Source organism: Bufo gargarizans, chromosome 7 (assembly GCF_014858855.1).
Source record: "Bufo gargarizans isolate SCDJY-AF-19 chromosome 7, ASM1485885v1, whole genome shotgun sequence".
In the NCBI taxonomy this organism is placed as follows: domain Eukaryota; kingdom Metazoa; phylum Chordata; class Amphibia; order Anura; family Bufonidae; genus Bufo; species Bufo gargarizans.
The window spans coordinates 69,249,235-69,258,224 of record NC_058086.1 but is presented as its reverse complement, the minus strand read 5'-3'; the positions used below and the strand labels follow the sequence as shown (position 1 = coordinate 69,258,224).

Below are 8,990 nucleotides of genomic sequence, written 5' to 3'. Positions count from 1 at the left end.
ACTTCACTTGGTCTCTTCATCAGACTTCCGAGAACAGCTCGATGAAGGCCCCTGGCGGCTGTTCTCGGAACAGCCTGCTCCCTGTGACTGCATTTGATTTCAGACCGGCTCCCGGCACAGGCACAGGTTCGCTGGCAAACACTGCGAACTGACCATCATTGCTGCTCTCTGACTGTAACTATCACAGATTCTAAACGAAGATCTAACTGGTGGCAGTTGAAGGATGGAACTGAGCATGTGTGTCCATCTCAGCGAAGTGGACAGAGAAGGCAGAGAAATAAGGAAAACAACAAACAGCAGGTGGCACAGATATATTTTATTGAAAAATGCAGTGGCTATGTTACATTTCATGCAATTACAAACATATTTAGATACATTTTTGTGGAACAACCCATTTAAGGATCTGGAGTGCAAGAGCAACGATGATGCCCTCATTGCACCGAAGGCCTAATTTGCTTTTTAGGAAAAAGTATCATAACTCAGGAATGGAGCCTCGGATCAACAAAAGAAGAACAACGTTTTATTCAGGTGAACCACAGCTATGTGACAGATTCCCTTTAAAATAATTTGAATTATGATAAATATTTTTGTACGTCCCCTTCCCCACTAGCACAAAGATTGTAATTATTGTATCATGTCAGGGTACATATCGAGCCCACAATATGTCTACTACCACCTTCTGTAAAAGTGTTGTAAATTGTCATTGCAAATGGTCATACGGCTCATCTGGTGTTACTGTATGATATGTGGACTTTCGGCTGGCGACATTCATAGGATGTCTTCATTGACTACATGTATCCAGCGCACAATAATATGGATTCCATGTGTAGCCATTCAGCATTCTGCTCTCCTCCTGTCATATATATTTCCTATAGTATACCGCTATCTACTGGAGAACAGATACATAATGATTGTGTGATGTATGTGTTTATATACTGTACATTCTGATCATCTCTGCACATAACTGATGTCATCAGTACAATTGCCGCCCCTTACTTAAAGGGGTTCTCTGGTCATTTCCCTTAAATTAGCCCATGGCACTAACATGCAGAGGGAAGATGTTTTACATAGTACTTACCCTGCTTTGCCTCCATGATGCCACCATCTCTGCTGCGCTCACACATGGTGCAGACCCTTCCGTGTGGGTCCCAACCGGATGTGGCAGCTTCTTTTCCTGTTCAGCTGCATTGAGACTTCTGGCATTAGTGTCCCTCTGGTGTTCTGCACTACGCTGGAGGGAAACTATATTGGATGTGTATGTATGTGTGTGTATATATTTATATATATATATATATATATATATATATATATACAGGTGAAACTCGAAAAATTTGAATATCGTGAAAAAGTCCATTTATTTCAGTAATGCAACTATAAGGAATTGAATACTTAAAATTAGAATATTGTGAAAAGGTTCAATATTCTAGGCTCAAAGTGTCACACTCTAGCCAGCTAATTATTCCATACCCCCTGAGCAAAGGGGACCTGAGATTGTGACTTTGGGGTTTCATAAACTGTAAGCCATAATTATCCAAATTATAACAAATAAAGGCTTGAAATATCTTTACTTTGCATGTAATGAGTCTATATCATATATTAGTTTCACCTTTTAAGTTGCATTACTGAAATCAATGAACTTTGCACCATATTCTAATTTTTCGAGTTTCACCTGTATATATATATATATATATGCTGTATATCCAAAAGCATGAACAAACCTATACATAGATGAACTATATCACACACACACACAAAGTGTAGATATGGTGTGTGTGTTATATATATATATATATATATATATATATATATATATCATAAGCTAATCGATTCATTAGAATTAAAATTCTACCCAAAGTTTTTCAGAATTTCCAGAAATTTGTCTGAATCAGGAAAAATGTCTTCAGGAAAATTCCACGAAAGAGAGAGAGAGAGTTTCTGGGCATTTAAAAACTTTCATGTTGGGTAGAATTAATCTGTACCCAAATCAAATTTTTTGTCCGAATCTGATGAATCAGACCAAAAAGAATTTTAGAAGATAATACATACAGTATATATATATATATATATATATATATATATGTATGTGTTCATGTATATCTGTGTGTTTATACTGTATATATGTATGTATGTATATGTTATATGTTTGCATGTATGCATATCTTATATATATATATATATATATATATATAGTTTGTGCATAGGTTTGTTTATGCATCTGGATATGCAGTATATATGTGTTCATACTGTATGTACGTATATGTCATATGTTTGTGTGTATATATATATATATATATATATGTATTTATGTGCATCTGTCTATGTTATATGATTGTCATATGATTGTATGTATGTGTATATATATATATATATATATATATATATATATATAGTAGAACATGATGGCGGCACTGGACAGAAAAAAACTGGCGGGTGCTGGGTCCAAGGGTATAGCTGCTTATGAGCTGAAAACGTTGCCTTACCACATGGGTGAATAAATACTATTTGTCTTTTACCTGGAGTGCTGTCCGGTTTTCCTATCTATCTATATAATGTATTTATGTACATCTGTCTGTTTATACTGTATGTATATGTTATATGATTGTATGTGTATATAAATATATATAACATTTTATATAAAGTATTTATGTACATCTGTGTATACTGTTATACTATATAGGCATATACTTACACATACTTTTGCACATATAACTTACCATTATATTTTCAGCATTTATCATTTTAACAATAAGACTAATTGCCATAATCTCAGCCACAATTATATTATTTGCATTTATCTTAGGAGGTAAAGTTGCTATTTCTGAGAGTTATTAATATGACCATTATTTCTGAGGGATCACCTGGTGATTCAGTGCTGGAGATTTATGAGCTGGATTGTGCAGGGACACATTACCCAGGATCAGATAATCGTCTTGTATGTCTGTTCTAAATTAAAAGTAAGAGTGAACTGTGGCTGATAATGTGCCCTGCTGGGAGTGATGTGTTGTTGTATGGAGGGTGCTGCCTCTCCCCAGCATCACAGCAGTGGGAGGTGAGGGTGTTCCAGTGCTGGATATCATAGGCTCCTGCACAGCTCTGGGAGGGGACAAGGAGTTCACTCTCAGAAGTTTGGGAACTATGAGGCTGCCTCACACTTTACCCAACACCAAGCCGAAACAACAGGATCTTCTCCACTGACTCCAGAACTGATCCAGGTTCCTCTAGCTCCACAGAAGACACAGTCACCCCTAGAGGAGAATGACAGCCAGTCCTGGGGTGTCACTGAGAAGTCTAACCTTTCTGGACTATCTGCTGTAGCTCCATCCAGGAATCTGCTCGGATACAGAGAGAAGTCAGCCCCTTATCCTATAGATCACACTGAGGAGCGCACAATCATGCAGCACCCCCTGGATATTGGGGCTCACTACTTCCCACATGAAACCTTTGCTGATCACAGGTCTCATCGATACAGGAGCTTCATGATCGAAGAGATTTTAACAGATCATCAGGACCCCAAAACTGCCCCTCCAACAGGGGAGCTGCTCAAATTTGGGGTACAGGCCCTGCTCTCTACTAGACCTTACCACAACCACCTGGGTAGGTACCTCTGTCTACAGATACAGGTTTATATTCTCTATGTCTGTGTGGTAGGTTACATGGATGGGAATGGTAACAATAATAACATTACATGGGGAATACTAAGGTGCCGTCAGATCTGTGTCACTTCTTCTACTAACATATTAAGGCTTCATCTTCTAAACCTGTGAGTTTTTAACTTATTCTTATAATAAATATATCATGGAGAACTAAATCCCCACCACAGCCTTGTCAAGAAGTTCCTATCACGGGCTTATAAATGATGTTATAGAAAAATAATACTAATGTGTATATATATATATACACACCATGTACATATACCATATACATATACTATATATATATAAACACACACATATATATATTTATATACATTTAGTTATACTTACATAGAGCGATCTAAGTCCTTATATTAACAAATTAACATATCTATCTAAATGTATATCTATATATTTATGTATGTGTATCTATTATCTAATATCTATCCAGCTACCATATTCTATCTATCTATCTATCTATCTATCTATCTATCGTCTATCATATTAAACATTAATAATAATACAAATTTTTAACATTCTCTGAAATGATTGAGGAATCGCTGCATAGAGTTATCTATCTTATATTACATTTTAATTAATTATGATCATTCTGTCCAATGTTATTGTCGTTTATGTAGATTACACCCTTTTTACCATCATACCGCAGCGTTTAACCTTTCCTAAAATGATATGTATATATAATGTTTTTTTCTCCTCTTTGAACTGATTCTCATTTTTCCGAAAATCTGTAAGAATAAGAATAATAATTGCATTAAATTGCTCAAAACTGTACCTGTATCATGTACTGTTGGGTATATTCCTAGTGTAATAATAAGCAGTGAGATAGATGATAGGATAGATAGATAGATAGATAGATAGATAGATATGAGATAGATACATAAATAAAGGATCGATATTAGACAGAAATAACTAGGCAAACATCAAATATAATACATTAAAATGCAGAATCATATATTGATGCCACTCCTACATCTATTTACCATTGAGGCCTATGCAGGCTCAGCTAGAGTTGACATTACCTGTACCTTGGTTACCTTTACCTGCTGCAAGTAGTATTTATGGAAGGTGTGCTGGGATTACATGAGCCCATTGTCAACTAGGCTGCAGATCAGTACTTCCAGGCGTAATAATAATAATGCCAGCAATGCTTGTGAGTATGATGAAATAAATAATAATAATAATAATTAATTATTATTATTATTATTAATATTATTATTATTATTATTATTATTATTATTATTATTATTATTATTATATTGTGGGCTTGTGACTTCTGCATAGTCTTCCTGCATCTTCCTCCATGCTTCACCATGTCATAGCTTGTCTCTTGTCTCTTCTACAGCTCTACTGAAGGCAGAACAGGCTTCCATGTTCAAGTTCCCCCTCAGCCCCTTAAGCTGCCCCGGTCTGAGCTCCCCCATAAGCTCTGCTCTTCTGGCTGCCAGCCAGGGTCTCCAAGGAGGGTCAGGGTCTCCTCACCACCACCTGCCACTAGAACTGCACCTCAGGGGGAAATTGGAGGCAGGGATTTCAGAACAGGGCAGCAAGGCCAAGAAGGGCAGAAGAAGCCGGACAGTATTTACCGAGCTGCAGCTGATGGGACTGGAGAAGAGGTTTGAGAAGCAGAAATATCTCTCCACACCTGACAGGTAGCTATCATCAGCACCATCATCAGAGCACTGGTGTGAACTGTACAGACAGACTGATCACCTTGTAGGTGTCCTGACATTGCAGGGGGTGAAATTGAATAAAAGTGGTTGTTCTCTATCAGCCACAGAACAAGAGGCTGAATGTAGTGTTCTCCAGGAAAATGACAAGAAGTCTACAGAAGTGTCTGTCCCCACCCCCCATGGTGACTTTATCTTTAATTCTGTCAGTAGAGCAGTTATAACATCATATCTCCTATAAACCTTCATATAGCTGCCATTTACATAATCCACTAAGTGAGATCTACAACATCAGATGAATATCTAGGCTTTCTGTCTAGCACCTTCATCGGGATTCTACAGAGGAGAAATTATTTATTTAGAAATTTAATTAAAACAGAAATAAATAAATAATTCAATCGATGAAGCAATTGTATTCCACATCCCTCTAGGACATAATTGTACAAGGACTATAGAGACTGAGGTGCCAGAAACAGATCAGTCTCGATTAGCTAATCCGAGGCTTTAGAGACTCAGGCTGAGCATGCTGGTGCTTGTAGTGTCCCCTGATAGCACATCAGTAATATATACATAAATCGCCACTGCCTCGTTTTTAAAGTACATATTCGTACAGTATTCATAAGTAGTTCTGTTTCTAAATATCATTAAATGCCATTTTAGATCCATTTAAAATTATATAATTCACACGATTAGACTTTTCAACATTATATTTCGCGTTTTCCACTGAAGTTCCATGGGAAAAAAATTAAACAATGTTATTAATGACACTACACTAGAAAATATAATAAATGTGCAACAATTCTCCCAAACCGATAATGTTTATGGATAAGGGCTGCTTAACCCTTTAGTTATTCCTTTATACCTGCCTTCTGCAGAACAAACCTGTTATATGATAAACGCTGGAGGGCATGGCGGTAATACCCCGGGACCGCAGGCACAATCAGCGCTTCCCACCATTTACATCATATGGGATGGTGACAAGGGGCAGAGTCACCCCAGGGAGCATCCTGCTGGATAAAAACACATAGATTGCAATAATAAAATAGTAAATAATATTAATAATAATATTCTATAATCGATTTGTATACTGTGTATTCTGTACAAATTGTATATTCTTATTAAATGACTGGTCATTTCCTGATATTTAGCAGACTAGGTTCAGCTCTATCGATGTATATCTATAGTCTATATAATATCTATCTATCTATCTATCTATCATCTACTATATATTGTCTCTTTTTCCCGATATTTGGAAGAATATCCTTAGCTTTATTAATGTATATCTGTAGTCTATAATATCTATCTATTATCTATCATCTGCTATAAATCTATTTCCTGATATTTAGAAGAATCGATTTAGCTCTCAATGTATATCTATAGTCTAAAATATCTATCTCATATCTATCTACTTTATTCTATCTATCTATCTATCTATCTGTCCCACTGTCTGTCTGTCCGTCTATCTATCTCATATCTATTTACTATATTATATCTATTATCTATCTATCTATCTATCTATCTATCTATCTATCTATCTATCTATCTGATATTTAAGGAAATAGATTTAGCTCTTAATGTATATCTATAGTCTAAAATATCTATCTATCTATCTATCTATCTATCTATCTATCTATCTACTATAATCTATCTATCTATCTATCTATCTATCTATCTATCTCATATCTATCTACAATATTATATCTATCTATCTATCTATCTATCTATCTATCTCATATCTATCTACAATATATCTATCTATCTATCTATCTATCTATCTACTATAAATCTATTTCCTGATATTTAGACGAATCGATTTAGCTCTCAATGTATATCTATAATCTTAAATATATATATCTATTATCTATCTATCTATCTATCTATCTATCTATCTGATAATTAGAAAAATTGATATAGCTCCTAATGTATATCTATAGTCTAAAATATCTATCTATCTCATATCTATCTATCTACAATAAATCTATTTCCTGATATTTAGAAGAATCGATTTAGCTCTTAATGTATATCTATAATCTAAAATATCTATCTATCTATCTATCTATCTATCTATCTATCTATCTATCTATCTACCTACCTATCTGCATATCTATTTGTCTGTCTATCTAGGCATTTATCTCTTTAATAACGAACATTCCCCTCTGTTTCCCAGGATAGACCTGGCAGAATCTCTGGGCCTCAGTCAGCTCCAGGTGAAAACATGGTATCAAAACCGGCGCATGAAATGGAAGAAAATAGTAAGTGAATCGCTTCCATTTTTTGTTTTGCTTTTCTGTTTTCAAAGTGCAGCGAAAAACATAAATTATTTTAGCTACAAAAAGTTATAGACATAAGAAATTACAATAAAACACATAAGTAAATGATAATTTTATTATTACCATTACTACCATATGCCAATAGGACTACATCGAAAGAGACTATAAATATTTATTTCTAAATCGACAGATAATTTTCGGGGACTAGAATATTTTTTGTCTGATGAAACAAAATATTGAAATGCTATATCTTCTATTGATCATTCACATGAAATGGGTTCTGTGCACCTACATGAGATATTCCTCTAAAATACATCTGTTTGTACTTAAGGTTTTACAAGGTGGGGGACTTGAATCCCCAACTAAACCCAAAGGTCGCCCTAAGAAGAATTCCATCCCGAGCTGCGAGCAGCTTTCAGAGCAGGAGAGAGCAAAGGAGGCAGAGAAACAGCTGGAGGAGCTGCACTCACCTTGTGAGGTCAATCAGGAGGAGTAGGAGACCCCATGGTGGTATGGCGGAAATGAGCAGAGGAGCCCGCTGATTTACCCTGCAGAGGACATTGCCCTGGAGAACCCATTGGTACTTACCTCCAGGATGAGAAGGGTACTTAAGATGGAGCATGTCACAAAGTGGTTTACTCAGAAGCACTGGGACTTAATGTAAAGCAACACAAGACTTATACAAGAGGTGCACAGAAAGGTTCCAAGGAACAGAGACACTTACCTACTGTATGGTCCAGACCATACACTAAAGACTTTGAAGAAGCCTGTATTATGGGATCTCAGGCCACAGCTTAGCTAATATGTTGGCCCCCATTGGTACAAAACCCCTTTAATTATTCTGATTACAGAATGTGGATTTTTTTAATATATGGAAATAGGGATTTAAGTTACAGATTCCAACATTTGTTATCTGACCTGAAGATACAGTAAGACAAGCTGAGTGACAACAAGGGTTAGTAGACTAATCTTCCTTGTCCTTTCTATTTAATATTCTATTTGTATGCGCTGTGTTTCCAGTGTATATAGTTCAAGCTACACAAACATTTCTAACGTTGTTCTGTATGAGTTTTTGCTATATTAAATTTTGTATTTTTATCTATTAAAATGTAAATGTTCTTTTTTTTCCCACAACGGGACCTGGACTTTCTATCCTGCACTCTGCAGATGATCCTGTACTAGCCCTTCTGCTGTCTGTCTTCTCTGTACAAAGCAGAGCCTTGCTGTGAGTGGCAGCCAGGTCCAGAATGGGGACTATTCCACAATCCCGATACTGGACTGCTCCCACCTTCTGTAACAGAAATGGACTTTGCAAATCGGATTTGTGTGAATGTTTCTACATTGAATAGAACTTTTCATTTGCTATCTATACCAGAGGGGTTTGAATGGGCAATTTATAG

At 36.0% G+C, this 8,990-nt stretch overlaps 1 protein-coding gene across 1 annotated transcript; it reads left to right on the top strand.

Annotated features, from left to right (window-relative positions):
• Window positions 1-3,170: 3,170 nt before the first annotated feature.
• Window positions 3,171-8,604, top strand: BARX1 (BARX homeobox 1). Its single transcript, XM_044302169.1, has 4 exons — window positions 3,171-3,594; window positions 4,996-5,302; window positions 7,488-7,572; window positions 7,922-8,604. The coding sequence occupies exons 1-4, from the start codon at window positions 3,393-3,395 to the stop codon at window positions 8,084-8,086; spliced, it is 759 nt and encodes a 252-aa protein (XP_044158104.1). The 5' UTR covers window positions 3,171-3,392; the 3' UTR covers window positions 8,087-8,604.
• Window positions 8,605-8,990: the final 386 nt, after the last annotated feature.

Bases quoted from the DNA above. Each gene is read 5' to 3' on its own strand.
- BARX1 (XM_044302169.1), top strand. From the start codon at position 3,393: ATGCAGCACCCCCTGGATATTGGGGCTCACTACTTCCCACATGAAACC. The intron at 3,595-4,995 runs GTAGGTACCTCT...TCTCTTCTACAG, and splicing joins ACCTTACCACAACCACCTGG to CTCTACTGAAGGCAGAACAG. The intron at 7,573-7,921 runs GTAAGTGAATCG...TTTGTACTTAAG, and splicing joins GCATGAAATGGAAGAAAATA to GTTTTACAAGGTGGGGGACT.